A 17,266-nucleotide genomic window follows, 5' to 3' on the forward strand; every position below is an offset into this window, starting at 1 on the left:
TATTAACATCTTCAGCAACAACATCTGATTATTTGAACGAACGAGCGAGCGCAGAATGGAAGGAGGAGGTGGCATTGAATTAGATTATAAGGGAATGAGTTGTGATTTAAACTGATTTAGATCATCATTTATCCAAATCAAATTTGAACGATCCCAATTTGATTTTTTTATTTTAATTTTTTTAAAATAATTATTTTAATAGATATAAAATCTAAAATAAAAATAATTTTTTAACTAACTTTTTTTAAAAACTATTTTTTATTTAAAATAATTAATTAAAAAATTTGAATTTGGATCATCCAAATGAGATTTTCAAGATCCATTCGAGTGCTCATCACCTTAAGGAACACCCAAACTGTGTCATTATATATTTGCTTATTTTCTTTCCTATCTATTTACTCTCCTTCATACAAACAAGAAAGGCAATAATATTTTCTTTTCGGTTTTCTCTTATCTCTATTTTTTCTCCTCCCATTTTCTCTCCTCCTAATTTTTCTTCCCTACCAAACGGAGCACAAGGAACACCCAAACCGTCTCTGATTATAAGTGCGATTTAATTCATCATGGCAAGAGAACTTATATTTGAAAAAAAGCTAAATTATATATAACCTTCGGGTGCTTTAAGTCAAATAACTTCTATAATTTTTGAAACTTTACAATAAATCCCTTAAACCCTTTTTTTTTTTGTAAATAGCTTCAGCGTGATAAGTTTTGTTCATTATTTATCCTAAAACTCTAGTTTGATTGACTGTACTCATTTTGCACTTGGGGAGAGTACTCCTCAATTTAAAGATAGGGTGAGGTATCCCTTGAAACAGAAAATTGAGAGTGTGGTATATTTTGGTGTACTCATTGTAAAGAGGAAGAATTGTAATGGTTTTCATAAGTACATGATTTAAACTTGTAGGAGTTAGTGAATTAAATCTTAAAAAGTTTTGAGGGATGGGGCGTAAATTTAAATGGACAAAGCTAAACTAGTATAAATTATCATTTGCATGTTCTCTATCCCTAATCTTCTTTCATTCCTAGCATATTACTCTTATATGTTATTTTGTGATGAAATATGAATTTCAAGTATTGTCGTGTTCACAAAATAATCTTCTAGAAATTGATTTCAAACTTGCACCTATACTTTGTGCTTATGACAAAAATGGGTTACAGTGTAAATTTGTTCTCAAAATATGTATTTAAGAACACTGGGCACCTAAAAGGTTTTTTTATTACAAATTTATAATAAATTGATTTCATTGAAATTGTTGTAATTATATAATAGAGAGATAAGTTTGTGTGTTTATAGTAAGTTAATTGGTATGTTGTTTGAATTTTACTGGTAACAGTAAAAATTGTAAGTGAAATTGTTGTAAGTTGAGTTCTAAGATATTATAAACAAAAAAAAAGATTTTTTTCCCCCTGAAAAAAGACATGTTTTGTGAAAGCGCTATGGCATATATTTGTTTTTTCTTAAAATAAATAGACATGTTGTGGAGAAAGATTATCTTTCACTACAGAATGTTTAGCTTTCTATAGTGCTTTCTCTAGGAATCCTGTGAAATATTATTAATTTTTTTAAATATATATATATATGTATATATGTTTTAGCACTTTTCAAAGCACTACAGCTTTGTTTTTGTACCTTCTATAGCAGATGCATATGTAGTGTTTTAAAAACACTATAAAATTAAAAAAAATAACGGCTACAACTTATTTTTTTTGTAGTAGTGTTTGTCTTGAAAATTTAAAATCATAGTAATATTATACCATTAAAAGAGTAACATTAATTGTTAAACTAGTGATATTGACCATTAACATTTTCAACGATAAGAGAAAAAAATTTGCTATGATTTTAAACTTTCGGAGCAAATTTACAACCAGAAAAACTTCTGAATGCCCAACACTCTTAAATGAAAACTTTTAGGAGAAATTTGCACCTTAACTCAATAAAATTTAATAACTTTTACAAACAAGTTATTATGATTTGGATTTGTATAAATAATTAGCTATACCCTATTTCAATCTAAAAAGTGTTTAGAAATATAAAAATTTGTAAATACCCAATTCACTCGTATTGAACCATAGTTTCAATAATCAAGTTTTATAAAAATTGTAATAATGATTTTAACACAGAGTTGTTAATAATTATATAGTTAAAAATACTTTTGATTTGTATCATCCAAACTACATTTGCAATAACGTCAATTTGGCAGATGTATTATTATCAAACTATAAACCAAACACATGTATGGATTGTATACATAGTTGATTATTGGGCTAACTTGTTTTATACTCTTTGTTTTTTGAAAACATAAAATAAATAACTTCATAAGTCCATAATACTGATGGCTCAATGATCATCTATAATTTTGACGTTTGAAGATAAGTGTTCAAATTTATTACTTCATAGTACTTCAAATAAGATTGTCTCTAATAAAATTATATATGTCTTTATATATAAAAAAACTACTTCATATGTACTAGAAAGTTAAATTCAAATTAGTTGAATTTGTCGCGAATTGCAAAATTTGTCCCAAAAATGTCCTTATTTAAATTAAATTAAATGTAATGGCATCATGATCCTCGTAATAGTTGTGGTGAAATTTGAGCCATCTAAATCTTTAAATTTTTACCTTATAATATGTAAATAATAAATTCATTTTATGAAAATTAACAATTAAAGTATTATTTTTCTCCAACCTAATTAAAAAAATTACTGCCTGATATTTTATGAAAATTAACAATTAATGTTTAGTATTCAAATGTTGAAGCAAGAAAAGAAAATAATCTATCCTTAATGCAAACTTTTTTTGTTTTTTCTTTTTGGATAACAAGAGGAAGCCTAAGCTAATACCCTAAGTACCCATTGCAAGAATTAGCTTGATCCATCTAAACAATCATGGGTAAGTCATTTGGAGGACTGCCGGTCACACGGAACCCTCCTAGGGACAAAAGGGCCCTTTTGGTCAAGTTATCTGCTGCCACAATCTTGGAGGAGGTGAATCATGTTTTTTGAAACATCTCTAGTAACGGACTTCATTAGTGAGCAAGCATCTTTGAGATGCTAACTAGAGCATAGCTTATTAGCTTTACGTCATGAAGGGACTGGAAGCTTCTACATCTTCTCCAAAAAGTACTCTTCCTGTTCTTAATATAGAACTTAATTGGTGAGTTGATTTTGGTTTTAAATATAGAATCTATTTTTCATATTTATCAGTTTTTTTTTAAATTATCCTTATGGATACTTCCTCAACCATAATCAAGTAGAAAAGGGAGAGAGGATATTAAAGAAGATGATTATAGTGTTTTAGAAAAAATATGTCATATTTCTTACAATTAACTAACTTACCTAACTTCTTTAATTTAATCAAATTAGTTAAATAAGTCTTATATTAAATATTGGAGGAGTATATCTATAAGTGTTTTGATGGGAAATCACCCCATAAGCCAACTGCACAATAAACTGACTGGACTTGTCCCATTTTCACCCGACATTCCCCCATCTTCTTAATCCCTTTCTTAACATTATAATTAATAGAAATAATTTCAAAAAATAATAGGAAAATTTGGTTAAAAAAATTCTTGTTTGAAAATTTAATTGGTTAAAAGGACCTAAATTTGAGTGGATGCTACTATGATCCGTGAATGTAACATATCTTTCATCAAGAAATGAAAAATCAGACTCCATGCTGAATTGGTTCAGGTAGTGATTTAAGCGTCAGTGGATTAGATCAAGATTAACTCAGGATCAAACCGGTTATATTAAAATAATATAATTTAATTAAAAATAACAAAATACTAACATTAATAATCACTAATAACAAAATACAAGAAAATACAATAATAGTTTAATTGTAATAATAACAAAATATAACAACATTGAGAATGTTTATTTTTACAATTACTCAGTAACTAAAATTAATAATTATTGATGCTAAAATTATCATTAAAATTCATTCAAATTTACAATGACTGAGATATAGGAGCTGACTGAGGAAAAATAGAACTAATAGCAACATAATCGTTCAAATCAGTTTACACTAGTTTTTACTGCTTTTCGTCGGTTCATATTGGTTTGACCGGATTGATACTTGTTTAATTTCACACCGGTTCAGCACTCAAACCTCAAACCAAATTGGACAACTGGCCGATTCCCCGGTTTTTCAATTGAATCAACTGGTTTGGTTTGGTTTTTTGTTCTTTGTCTTTCGCTATATGCAACATATTTTTCACTGTGTGCAAAGGGCTTCCGTATTAATGATTATTGCACATTATTGATGATATGTTGGAAGAAGATATATTATTACACTTACGAATCATAATTGTACTTACTAAAATTTAAGTCTTTTTAGCTAATTAAGTTTTGAAGCAGAGACTTTTAACCAAATTTCTCAAAATAATGAGAGGAAAAATAGACTAATATGCCAAACTTGACCCTCCAACTACCTTATAGTAATTATATATACTCCTTCTATTCTAAATATAAAACTGATTTTAGAGTGCAATTTACCCGAGTACTATTAAGCACTTCAAAATTAAAAAGTAAAATAATACTATTAAATCAGAACCGTGTGGCTATAACGGGTAACCATCTCGACTGTCCATAGCAGTTGGCACTGGAAGCAAATATCACCCATTGATATTGATTTTTACAGGGGATGCCCTTAAACTTAATGCCATTCAGTATCCGGGGGCGATAGTGTGGCCGGCGACTGAGTGGGTTGACGTTGAAGAGCAAATGGTTTCTAGCGGCGAAAGCGGTGAAGTGAGAGAAAATCGGTGGCTAGGGCCAATATTTGGTTAAGATCGAGTAGGGAAAGCTAAGGGTAAGGGTGTTCGGTCCAACAACATTGCCGTCTTCTGAAATTTGACGAAGAAGAGGAAATCGGCGTCGGAGATGACAGCGGTGCGATAGAAAACTTGTTGGGTTAGAGACCAGTGCGGGACGAAAATTTTTTGCCTGCAAGGTTAAGATTCCATCCACCTATATCTCTATTTTTATCAAGTCTTCCGCATATTTTTGGGGAGCAAAGATTTTGGCTTGAGTTAGAGTGGATAATTTGCTGATTTCAGCTGCGCAAATCTCTTATGCTTCTTTGCAAATAATCCTGTTTATGAAAATGCTGAGCATATTTAAGTTCTCTCTATCAATATATGCAATTATTTTAATGTCCAATGTGTGCCTATAAATTTTCATTCTGTTTCACTTCTTGTGAGCAAATCTGGAACAAATGCCTCTTCGTTAACCTGTTTACTGCTTCTTCATGGGTGGTTCAGTAAATTTATCTTCGTTAACCTGTTTACTGCTTCTTCATGGGTGGTTCAGTAAATTTATCTTTCTCTTCCTTCCTCGGTGGAAGAATCTCTAGTCCACTTGAAGGAATCGATTTTCCCTACCTTCGGAACTTTTGTCTCCTTTTGTGCAACCAAACGAGGATGGTTTCCATTTCCTGTGCTGCGATTTCGCCCAACTAACGGGTCCTTAGATTCTTTAAATTTCCTCTTTACATATTGTGATCCATTTGTCTCCATGGAAGTAGGCTTGATTGCTTACTGTTGGTTGGTTACTCAGATTTGAGTGAGAGGTCTCAAAGGTGTAGCATCAATGGATTCACAGGGCCAAACAACTTCATTGCAGCGACTTCAGAATGTGGAGAAGGTGATATTTGAAACCATTTAGAACATTGAAGGAATGGAGTATCCTCACAATTTGCCGTGAACATATTATTGATATGTATAATTTTGTGGTAATATGTAGAGAATTGTCAAGGTTTTAGAGTTAGCAGGAGGAGTCATGGATGAGCTTGCAAGCTCTACAGGTCCTAGGAAAGATGTAGTCCAAAATCACTGCCTGGAATTCATGCAATTAATCAAGGTACTTCTGTTCTCCATTTTTGGAAATCCAATTTGTTGACAAACGTAGAATGTAAAACTTAGGTGCAGCTTTTTTTCTTACATCTTTTTAATCAAGTTATCCAATAACAAAATGACAAGTATTGGGAGGAAAAAACATGATGAGTAGAGATTGTATTTCACAAATTAGCATTGAACGATTGGGTCATGTAATAAAGACTTTTTCACATGTTAAGATTTAATTGCAAAACTTAATAACAAGCATCTAAAAAAGTTTGCCCACATCTTTTCCAAATATCAATCATGTGTTCGTCTCTGTCTCCTTCCTCCCTTAAATGCTGAACATTCATATACAGTGAAGCAGTAGAATTATCCATTAAGATCCTCTCATGTTCAAAATTCACAAAATATGAAGATGAACACTGATGATGGCGGAAAGCATTGGAAATAGTAACCTTCTAGATATGTTATAGGAGGCTAGTGTCCATTTTTACGGGCTAATTGTTGAATTCTCTAATTTTTTTTTTTCCCCCTCTATGGCATTTCTACTGTAGGATCTGACTGTTGTCTTTAAATGGCAGCTCGTTAAAATTAGTTGCTGCACATTCTGACAATGATTTTATATTCATTATTTGCTCTGTCACTGACTATGGACAACCAACTACCTCAAATTCCTAGCAAAACTTCCTTTAGCTAACTGGGGAGAAATCGTAGAAATGAAGATTAAAATAAATGGACAATGCTCTGGTTGTGGCTCATTATAACCAATTTTGATGAAGCTTCAACTCCATTTGTTTGACCGAAGGATGCAAACAGTATGTAGTTCTTTTTAACATTTTTTTCCTTCTAAAAATCTTTTAGGACATCCAGGTGGCATTGCGTGATGAAATCAAAAGTGCTTGTGAGTATCGTCCATTTGAGAAGTGCTTTTATGGTTCAAGAATAGCCAATGAGATTTGCTTCAAGAAACTGGAATTTGTTATATCACAGTTGGATGGAATGAAAAAGACAATTGATGATTATGACGGAGCGGTCTGATATTTACATAGGAGCCCAGAGAACCCCCTGGTTTTGAATTTATTGATTGGGGGATTTCTGTATCTAGTTATTTTAATAGCCTCATCCAAATATTATGGCCTCTATCTGATTTGACAATTCTTGTTTGTTGGTATAGCTATGGCATGAGACGCGTTGTGGTGTCATTTTGGGTATCACTTAGCTTTATGGATGGGAAATTGATGAAACACATTGAGGATATTGAGATGTTATTTCTTGTCAGTTTTGACCGGAAAGACCAAAAGAAAATCAAAGAAAAAAGCCTTATAAGTTGCATTTACATAATACAGTTGGAAGAAACATTGAAGCATGTACAAGCTAATGAACAAGATATACAGATTGAAGTGATATATATGTAGCTTACAGATGGAAGCGGATAAATCAGGCATGTACAGGTACAGAGGAACTCATGGACACACAACCTTTTAAGCGTTGAATGATGACATTTTTAGTGACGAAGGCTGAATAATGAGTGAGAGGTAGGCCTTCCTTGACACATTCATCATACTTTTCCAAAACAGACACAATCTCACTGAAATCCGGCCGCTTCGAGGGATTTGCCGCCCAGCAACGCTTTATCAGATGTGCAAGTGCCGGCTGACAACTTTCCGGCAATGGTGGCCTTTGGTTCTGCTTAAAATAAGTCACCCCCCATATATCAGTTAACCAAAAAGAGCAGCATTATTATTACCACCTTTTCTTTTATATACATAAGCATGTTACTGTTTCCCACCGTTAAAAGAACTAACATATGGCTTGCAAAAGTTATCCCTACTTCTCCTGCCAGGTTCTGCAGTTGAAATAGAGATCCAAAGCAACGTCTAGCTCACAGGTTTGGACAATAATGGCCTTGCAATCTAGTGGTATTAATATTTTTCTACAAGTAGGAGATCACACGTTGGGCTGCTTACCTCTCAATTTTTTTTCCCCCCAGAAAAAAGCTCACAGGACCATAAAAAATCCTAATATGAAACATGAGGAATCCAGGATAGCCAACTAGTCAGTTTCATAAGGCGTAATTTATTCTTCCTTCTGATGATTGGTTCTAAATTAAAACCAGGATATCAGACAGGTAACTAATCTAGACTCTTGTGAAGGAGCTTTAGGGTTGGTGACGATGTTCATCATGCTCTAAATTTTGCGAAGGACCTCATGCAAGATAACAGTTGTTTATTTATTATTATTAATTTTACCCCTCACCATTTCTTCACATTTTAAGTTCTATATTGACAAATAGTTTATGTAAATTTCGGCAATTTAACACACGTTCTTATTCTTGATAAAGCAAAATGAGGAAAATCAAAATTCTTTGCAGCAATAACTCCCCACATTTTTCTTCTCATTTTTTAATGAAAGACTATGAAAAATAGTCTCGGATTCTAAATATAAAACTCATTTTATAATGTAATTTGCATTATAAAGTGGGTTTTATATTTAGGACCAGAAGAGTACTACACAAAGAAGGGATAGAGAAACATGCGTTTCGCATCCTTTCCAGATTGACATTTGTATAATTTCTTTTGTTTTTATAGTATAACTCAAAATATCTCAAAGTTACTTTGGACTTGTGTAATTTTTATTTGATAGTTTACACAACTTTGACAATAAAAAGTTTGTTAAAAGCAATATACTAGAGCCTCTTTACATGGTCTTATGCCTCTTTATAAACAAGAGAAGAGGGACACAAATAAGCCTCAACCCCCTTCCCCTAATCTTCGAATTAATCAAGACATACAAAAGTGTTCGAATATTTACATCGGGTCCATTAGATTGTTGGACCGATATTCTTCTAATAGAATGATCAAGTTGCATAAATTGTATGGAAAAAAAAAAAGTGGCATAATTTATAAATTCAGGAAGTCAAGAGTCAAAATTTAAAAATTAATGGAGGAAGACATTATTTTGAAAACTAGTCGCCTATATGTATTACATCAGATATGATGAGATAAGACACAGCAGAGACTTGTAATTAGATGTCGTTTCACATATTACATGAAATTATAAAAATTAAGCTGCATTATTCACTACAAACTTGTGTGTGTGTGTGTGTATTGATTAATACTATTCCAAGTAAACATCACTCACATCTAGATTTCACAAAAAAATCGACCAATGATCTTATATTGAGAAGCAAATGACTTAATGTTTAGCTAAATACTAAACTATTGGAAATAGATACCTGGGAATTTCTATATATATATATATATATATATATATATCTAGATATCTTTCTTTTGATAAGCATATGTGCAATATTGAAAATTTACATGTTAAAAAGGTTGGTTCCAACAAGGATGACAAATGTACACAATATAGAAGAACTAGACTATGACACCGATTAACCAAGGGCACAGAAGCCAAATGAGAAATATCTCCAAGTAACTCTATACTAACTATACGCCTAGTTGCGTCTTGGCATTAAAGTCACATCAGAATCAGATGTATACAGAAAAACTAAAATTCAATCCTGAACCATTCCTAGTGTTGAGAACGAAGAATCATTTAAATAATCCTAACTTACTGGTGAAATTGCTACAAAGCAGGAAAATTCATAAGATGACTATGCCTTCGACAATTCATGCCATTACGGAGTCCTTGCCGAGCCAATCATTTTGACAATAAAGAAATGTTATACCATTAAGCATGATAAGTTTCAAATGCTTAGCATTTAAATTGAGTTCAAACCAAGACAAATCAACGATAATTCGGGCAAAAGAAAGTCAAGAAGGGAAAAAGGCAGGGAGGGGATATTTAAGAGTAAAAACATATGAGGAAACTACATACAACTCCCGCAATGGCCTATAGTTGAATTGGAACTTTAGTATGTGGAGCTCTGGACTTTGAAACCCAACAATTTACTTTGTGCACTTGATATAAAGAAAACATTCGATATTATAATTAAAATTAACACCTAAAGGCCACATATTTTTTTTTTTCAATTATCCTACTTGTTTAGATATTACAAGACAATCAAGTGACTAATAGTAATTAATTAACTATATAACTTGTTTTTGTCATAATTTAGTGGAGTAAAATGTACTATGTTAGAGTTTATGAACTAAAATTGTTATTAGATTGCAGTTCAAAATAGCTATGTTTAGTTTAACCCTAAGAAGAAAGAAACTTAGGCGTAGTGATCTGACCTTCTCAGACACAGCAAATGCAGCTTGCACAGGGGTCATTCCTTGGAAAGGAAGTAAGGCGGTCATGAGCTCCCAAAGCACAATTCCAAAACTATAAACATCCACTTTTCGAGTATATGGTTTTTCCTTGATCATCTCCGGGGCCATCCAACGATATGTCCCCATGTTACCTTTATTCTCCAGGCATCGTGTTTCAAGGCATGATGTGCCAAAATCTGCAACCTTAACCCTCATCTCATCATTGAGAAGCAAGTTATTTGACTTGAGGTCTCTGTGAATCACACCTTGTGAATGAAGGTACTCCATACCCCTAGATATGTCGAGAGCTAATCTTAGTATAGTTTCTGTTGAAAGAGAGTGTGGCTCTTTTTTGTTCAGGTACATCCTCAGATTTCCTTGTGACATGTATTCTGTTATGATACAGTACACTGGTGGTTTTTTACAAGCTGCAATAAACTGTAAAATTAAGAGTAGTTTAAGGATCACGTCTTATTCATCCTTGTATATAAAAGTATTACATCAGATAAATTAAAACTGAGATAAATACCAAATCTCTAAAGCCTTAACAGCCTTAATGATACCAAAGCATCTCATGCAGAGGAGAGGTTGTAAGTTTGAACTCTCAATGAGTCGTGGAGTGTATGTGAGTTATATATGTGTGTAACATTCAGAAAAGAATATGTACCAAATCAAATCACCGGCTCTTCTAGGACCCGAAACATGACAAACATAAAGTAAACTCTGTAAATGACATCAAGTAGGTGTATTGAAAATTAAGGGGGAAAAAAATTTAGGGTTCAGAAATCTCTCTCTCTCTCTCTCACATAATTCACTATTAGACAAGCAAACAGCAGTAATCTTGCAATTCTAACAGCCCACTGTGTGTTATGATTGGAGGTCTGCCCTGTAGAGGGCCTGTTTGTTATAGCGATAAAAAATATTTATAAGCACGTTTTATGTAAACTAAAATCAAAATTTTCTTACATATTTATTTCGTATTCCGTAAATTACGATTGAAAAATTACTTAGAAACTATTTCAAACGGTTCCAAAATCAATACCGTACCAATTTGTGCTTTCTAGCATGTTTTTAGAATTCTGATATGTCAAAAAGAGCATGCCAAATTTTAGTAAACAATCCATGAGGAGAAGAAAACAAGAAGGCTTCCCATAATTAGTTTCCAATTGGAATGGAAAAAAACATTACCTGCACTATATTAGGATGAAGGAGACGTGAAAGTAAAGCAACTTCGGATTTAAATTGCTGCTCCAGTAAAGTCCTTTTGTCATCATTCTCAGTCGGAATTCTAACCATTTTCACAGCCACGGCTCTCTGCTTGTAAATGCCGCGATAAATCCGACTGTGAGCGCCGGAAGCGAACCTGTTTCCTATAAAAAGCTGAGAAAGATCGGCGGTCCATTCTTCCTGATCCTCCTTCGAAGCCTCCCACGTCTCCAAATTCTCAGACTCCAGTATCATGGACCATGATTCCACGCTGTCGAATCTCTTCCTTTCCAAATTCTCCCCACCATCGCAATTCAACTGCCTCTTTGACGACGACGACGAAGAAGAAGAAGAAGAAGAAGAAGAGGTAGAAGAAGAAGCCGCCGGTAATAACGTTTTCCTCTTCCACTTTCGTAGTCGAAGTGGATGAAAACACGATGTCGCCATCAAAGCTCGATATGAATTATTACGAAACGTTATAGTGATGTTTGCTATGAAAACATACCGTCAAAAGGGATTTGAACTTGAATTTAATTTCCCTCCGGATCGTAGCAAGTGATTTCGAAACATGAGGGTTTTCTTTCATCAAGCTATCAAAATTGATCTGTTCAAAGAGTTGAAAGTATCCTGAAACACAAATCAGAGAGGAACCAAGTGCAGAGGACTTCGGTTTGAAGGAGACAAGGAGGGAGATTTAAGCATCGATCCTAGGATGAATAAGGAGGATCAGGTAGATTACGATCATAAAGATGAATTGAAAGGACGAAGAAGAAGGAGAGGAAGAAGTTTCAGCCTTTCAGGTTCAGGGGAGTCTCGTGAGTGATAGGTTCAAAAGTGGCGGAAGGTATATGCATGTGTGTGAAAGGTTTATAGGCTTTTTTAACGATACGATTCAGTACCATTTTTTCAAAGTTTACAAAAGCAACGTATATAATACATTTAAAAAGGCTGGGCTGTGACCAATCCAGTGAACCAATATTCGAATCTTTGTTAAAAGAGGTGTTTATATTTAATATTTGACAGTGTATCAAATAGGATTACCTCCAATAAAAAAATACTTATACCTAACCCAAAAAAAAAAGTCTAGGCCATGACCAACCGGCAGAAGTGATTATCCCTCGTAGTATGATAAATTAATGTTCAAATTTTCGTTTGGGGGAGGTGTTCACACTTGAATCGTTGGCCAAAATGAATGGAATTTATCTCTTAAGCAATATGTTCAAAACTCTATGAATGCAAAAGAAGGAAATTTTTATTTTTAGAATCAAATAAGAGAGTTATGAACCAAATAGAAGATTGTTAAATATTAAGCAAGAAAAGTTACAAAATAAAAAGAAAAAAGCTTGTGAAATAAGCAATACCTCTTATAGATTTTCTTAAAGAGTACAAGTTATAATAAGAGGTGAGATTTATAAAAACTAAGCAAGAAATATGTTATTAAGTTAGCTATAGTAAAAAGACCTACAAAATAAGCAACATATATTGCATGATTTTAAAGTTCTTAATGCAAACTACGTCTTAATCCAAGTTTTGAGAGACTATACTATTGAGAGCACACTAATTTAAACATATCAATTTTTTATTATCATATTATGGGAACTAACTCATTTTACCAGACCCAATTCCTATTAATAACTTCATATCTGAATTTAAATTAATTGATAGTGTAAAATGCTAAATAATTATAGACCAAGAAAAAAATATAGAGATCAATAATATTATTGAGCAAGGGTTAAACAGTCATTATATTCTATATAAATTATTCAAAGAATATTGTAAATAAAGTTTTGACTCTGAATTTTCAAATAAAAAGAATTATACTGGATCCCTCCTTCAATTTGAGCTTGATGATCTTGAAATTTAAATTATTGAGTGATCAATCAGTGAAAAAGAAAGTGGGCATATTAGTGCATTAAACTGTTGGCAATTTGTTTCAGTGGCACACATGCTTTGGGACATATCCTTTCCCTTCTTTTTGACTCTTAAGGCCACATTGTTGGGACCCAAACAAGGCCATGCAATACTAAAAGCGTGGTGGCACGGCAAACACGAAATGGCAACCAAAGAGCGAAATTACCTTTTTATCCCACTCGTATCTAATTTAATATCCAAGAGTTGATATTTGTTTCGATATTAAACATAAAATCTTGGTCTTTTTTTTTTAATCTTTTTATTGATTGCATATATAAAAAGAGGTTTTTATCAATGAGTTATGAGAACAGTGATCAAATAGGATATTTTAGACAAATTTTAATTAATTTTTTTAATATCTATAAATTAAGTACCTTGCTTCTATATTTAGCATTGGAGGAAGTAACCATTTTAGAAGTTTTTCTTTTAAAAAAACAGAGAGACCTTTTTATATTATGCACTGAAGAGATAAAAAAAATAAAAATCATGTGCTTAACAAAATTAACAAAATCATGTGCTGATAAAATATAATTTTATTAATGATGAAAAGATAAAAAAATTAACAAAATTAAAAAGAACACATTTAGTCGGGAAGGGTTTATTATTAATAGCCTAAAATAAATTAGTCTATAATTAAATTAGTTAAAGCAGCGATTCTAGTCTCACAGAAGTCAAATCAATCATGTTTGAAACAATATAATTTAATTAAAATATACAAAAAAAATACATATTTATAAAAAATAGTATTTAAAGTAGAAAAGATATCAATTCTTAAGTAAGTAGAGTATTATAAATGACTAGAATCGAAAAAAAAAAAGAGTATTATAAATGACACATAATTCAATAAAACAGAGTTAGCCTGTGCTTAGAGGGGGAAAAAATGAATAGAAAGATAGCTATGCATAGTAATTATATGAAGTCTCAAATAGAATTATCTCTAATAAAAAAATATCCATGCTTAATAAAAAAACAGAATTAATTAGATAAGTATTTCATTGATTTTCAGGTTAACCTGCTCGTGTTTATTTGAGCTGATTCTGGTAAAAAAAAGAATATTTATACACTGATACCATCTCCTGAGCAAATCCATTCTTGTACCCAGTCAAGTTTATACTGTCAAAAGGGAAAACGAGATTACAAGTAAAAAGTAGAGAATCATATTTGCTTAAAGTGATTTGGGTGTGTATTTTTATTTTATAATCCATGTTATTTTTTTTTTGTATATTTTATTATTCAGAAAGTGGAACAATTATATTATGTCCTTAGGTACTATCTGATAGTACAAAAGGTACATATGACCTTTATAATTTGGCTTTTGGCGTACCGTAAACGCCATTGTCAGGTAATGGTTTTATATCCGGGAGAATTACAATGAGAAGTCCCAAATAAAAAAAATAATTAAAAAATAAGTTTTAAAAGTTGTTATTCTCACTATAAGACTTATTATTATATGCTGCTAAGGTTGTTATTGAAACTTTTCGGTAATTATTTTTCTTCTGTAGGACTTGATTGTAATTCTCCCTTTATATTCTCTTTGAAAACATGAAAGAAATGAGATTTAGTGCCACGGACCTTTATTCCATCTCTATCTGGGGTTAATATAAAAACTAAAATTATAAGCATATGGTAAAAAGGAAAACATGATGTTGAAGCATTTTTAATGTTAGATATGTCTTTTTTTAATTATCAATTTTTTTTGGAAAAAAACTGCTAAATAAAAAAATACCAGAAATTTGTTTGAAGATCTTAACTGTGTGTAGTTTATTTTTATCTATGTGCAAAACGGAAGACAACCCATAGTAAAAGAAATATTATACTCAATATTAAAAAAAAAAAAAAAACTGCACCCGTTGAAGATGAATTGCGCCCATTCAATTCAAATCTTTTTTACACAAGAAAAAGTACTTTCCAAATAAAAACTTTTTCATCAGTTTTCCCATGGTCATTTAACTTCACATATAGATTATGTTTTGAATTATATTAGAGATAATTAATTGATATTTTAATTTAAGTTAGTTTATAAATCATGTACTCATTTGGTGTTTATGTATCCCGTACATATACACACTTCATTTTTAGATAAAGTTTTTGGTGGTAAGAAACTTTTCTTTTGTAAGAATTTCCAATCCAATTGCTTTATATCATGCTATATTTAAAGCTCATCAACTTAGATGATTGATCCTCTCATCCAAGAACCTTATCTTTGATATATTCTCTTTATCCAATGCAGAAACTAGATATTTATATACATTTATTTGTAGTTAATATGTATTGATTCTCTAAAATACAGTTCCTAATTATTAATCACATTGATCAAAATCATTTTTAATATATATGTAATTAATAAAGATAGGTTAATTAAAAATTTATAAATTTAGAGGATGTAAAGTAAATTGAGCTCTTACAATTAATTGTTGAATTTAATTTAGGGTAAGAGAGAAAGAGAGTAATTCGCTGATTTGAATTTTGAAAATTTGAAACATATTTTTCAATCATTCAATTACTCTTGATCTTTCTTGGCGGGGAAAAAAAAAAAAAAAACCTTTAGCCTCTTTAAATGTTCGACCTATCAATAAGCAGCTGAAAAACCCCAACAAATATTAATTAGCCTACATACTGTTGTGAAGGATGAAAAATTTATTCTGAAGTTTTTATACAAACTCTATTAATTGTTTGTAAGATTAAAAATTCATTTAAGTAACCATCAAGCTGTTAGTTGATATGATAAGTGGTCTTACTCCAAAAAAAAAGAACAAAAGTTTGAATCTCGAGAAATGTACTTACACATAGAGCTTTAATTTTAATGCTTCTAGTCCAATAGAAATTAGTCTCAAACCCAAAGTGACTTCGGTATGTTCTGAATTATACCCAAAAAAATCATTTAAGTAGTTAAACGGTTGAGTTCGAATCCTCGTTGGGAGAAGTACCCACATTTAATGCCGAACAGTGTCTCGAATAAAATTGCCTCTAATAGAAGGATACCTATACTTTAGGGGAAAAAAATAGTTACACGGTTGAGTTCAAATTGTTGAAGTAAATTAGATAAAGAAAAAGAAAATAAAAACAAATATTATATTGTTTGATGTTATCCACATAGTAGTGCGTAAGGCAAAGATGGGTTAGTTAGGAATCAAAGGTCTAAAAAGGAAAAGAAAAGAGTAAGTGCGGAATCAGATTAAATGCTAATGCGTTGATTGATGAGAACATAATTTGCTTTTTCCCAAAACCTCCATACTTCACCGTCCAAAGCTTCTTTAGAATCTATCAGTGAATGTGATCCCTCCGGCCTATAATGACCCATTTTAAATTCAGTTTCAACCGCAAAAATTTTAAAAATCTTAATTTGTGTTATAAAAATTCAAAAATAAGATAAGATATTCAACAAAAAAAAAAGGGTAAATAGAGAATTGGAGAGCAAAGAAGCGAGAGGGAAATTTTCTTGTTCTTTCTTAAGGTACCAATAATATATGCCTTTTATTTATATGTACAACTTTACAACTTCAACATAAAAAAAATCTACATATTCCTTGATAATATGAGATAATGTAAGATCATAGAGATAATGTCGCATATTATATATGAGATAACATAAATAAAAAGAACCATATGGACAACTATATAGATATTATATTCATAGCAGTTCCTTTTGAATATCTATGATTGAACATGTGCCTAGCTCATTAAAAAGCTTCAACTAGAAAAAAGCAGAACAAAAACCTATTAGAAAAAAAAGAGCACACCATTCATTAATATACTATTTAATATATCTCATTAAAAGCCTTGGTGAAAAACCCAATGGGATAATATTATATACAAGAAAAAAAAAGTACAACATGCATTAATTCTCACTCTTGACAAGGTGAGTTGATATGTTTGAGTCTGGGAAGCCTAATACTATGAACAAGCTTTCTAAATATTGTAATTGGAAATAACTTGGCAAACAAATTTGCTAGATTTTTATTGAAATAGATTTGCTGGGTATCAATTTTACCATCTTTTTGAAGGTCATAAGTGAAGAATAATTTTGGTGAAATATCTTTCGCTCTATCTCCCTTGATATATCAAGCCATGTGTGATTAGTAAGATAC

At 31.6% G+C, this 17,266-nt stretch overlaps 2 protein-coding genes across 2 annotated transcripts; one reads left to right on the plus strand and one right to left on the minus strand.

The window, feature by feature from the left end:
• Window positions 1-4,665: 4,665 nt before the first annotated feature.
• On the plus strand, window positions 4,666-7,067 carry LOC114752446 (mediator of RNA polymerase II transcription subunit 11-like). The gene is made up of 4 exons (XM_028941188.1): window positions 4,666-4,958; window positions 5,564-5,650; window positions 5,750-5,866; window positions 6,706-7,067. The coding sequence occupies exons 2-4, from the start codon at window positions 5,597-5,599 to the stop codon at window positions 6,880-6,882; spliced, it is 348 nt and encodes a 115-aa protein (XP_028797021.1). The 5' UTR covers window positions 4,666-4,958; window positions 5,564-5,596; the 3' UTR covers window positions 6,883-7,067.
• Window positions 7,068-7,154: 87 nt separating this feature from the next.
• Window positions 7,155-11,971, minus strand: LOC114752445 (serine/threonine/tyrosine-protein kinase HT1-like). Its single transcript, XM_028941187.1, has 3 exons — window positions 11,250-11,971; window positions 10,044-10,499; window positions 7,155-7,530 (listed from the first exon to the last, which is right to left on the minus strand). The coding sequence occupies exons 1-3, from the start codon at window positions 11,712-11,714 to the stop codon at window positions 7,282-7,284; spliced, it is 1,170 nt and encodes a 389-aa protein (XP_028797020.1). The 5' UTR covers window positions 11,715-11,971; the 3' UTR covers window positions 7,155-7,281.
• Window positions 11,972-17,266: the final 5,295 nt, after the last annotated feature.

This window comes from Neltuma alba, unplaced genomic scaffold (assembly GCF_004799145.2).
Source record: "Neltuma alba isolate B1F8T4 unplaced genomic scaffold, ASM479914v2 tig00007387_pilon, whole genome shotgun sequence".
NCBI classification, from domain to species: Eukaryota; Viridiplantae; Streptophyta; class Magnoliopsida; order Fabales; family Fabaceae; genus Neltuma; species Neltuma alba.

What these genes read in the sequence shown, in the direction of transcription:
- LOC114752446 (XM_028941188.1), top strand. Translation starts at nt 5,597, where the DNA reads ATGGATTCACAGGGCCAAACAACTTCATTGCAGCGACTTCAGAATGTG. An exon ending in GACTTCAGAATGTGGAGAAG is followed by an intron (nt 5,651 to 5,749) that starts GTGATATTTGAA and finishes GGTAATATGTAG; the next exon opens with AGAATTGTCAAGGTTTTAGA. An exon ending in AATTCATGCAATTAATCAAG is followed by an intron (nt 5,867 to 6,705) that starts GTACTTCTGTTC and finishes AAAATCTTTTAG; the next exon opens with GACATCCAGGTGGCATTGCG.
- LOC114752445 (XM_028941187.1), bottom strand. Translation starts at nt 11,714, where the DNA reads ATGGCGACATCGTGTTTTCATCCACTTCGACTACGAAAGTGGAAGAGG. An exon ending in TTCATCCTAATATAGTGCAG is followed by an intron (nt 10,500 to 11,249) that starts GTAATGTTTTTT and finishes TTAATTTTACAG; the next exon opens with TTTATTGCAGCTTGTAAAAA. An exon ending in CATTTGCTGTGTCTGAGAAG is followed by an intron (nt 7,531 to 10,043) that starts GTCAGATCACTA and finishes TATTTTAAGCAG; the next exon opens with AACCAAAGGCCACCATTGCC.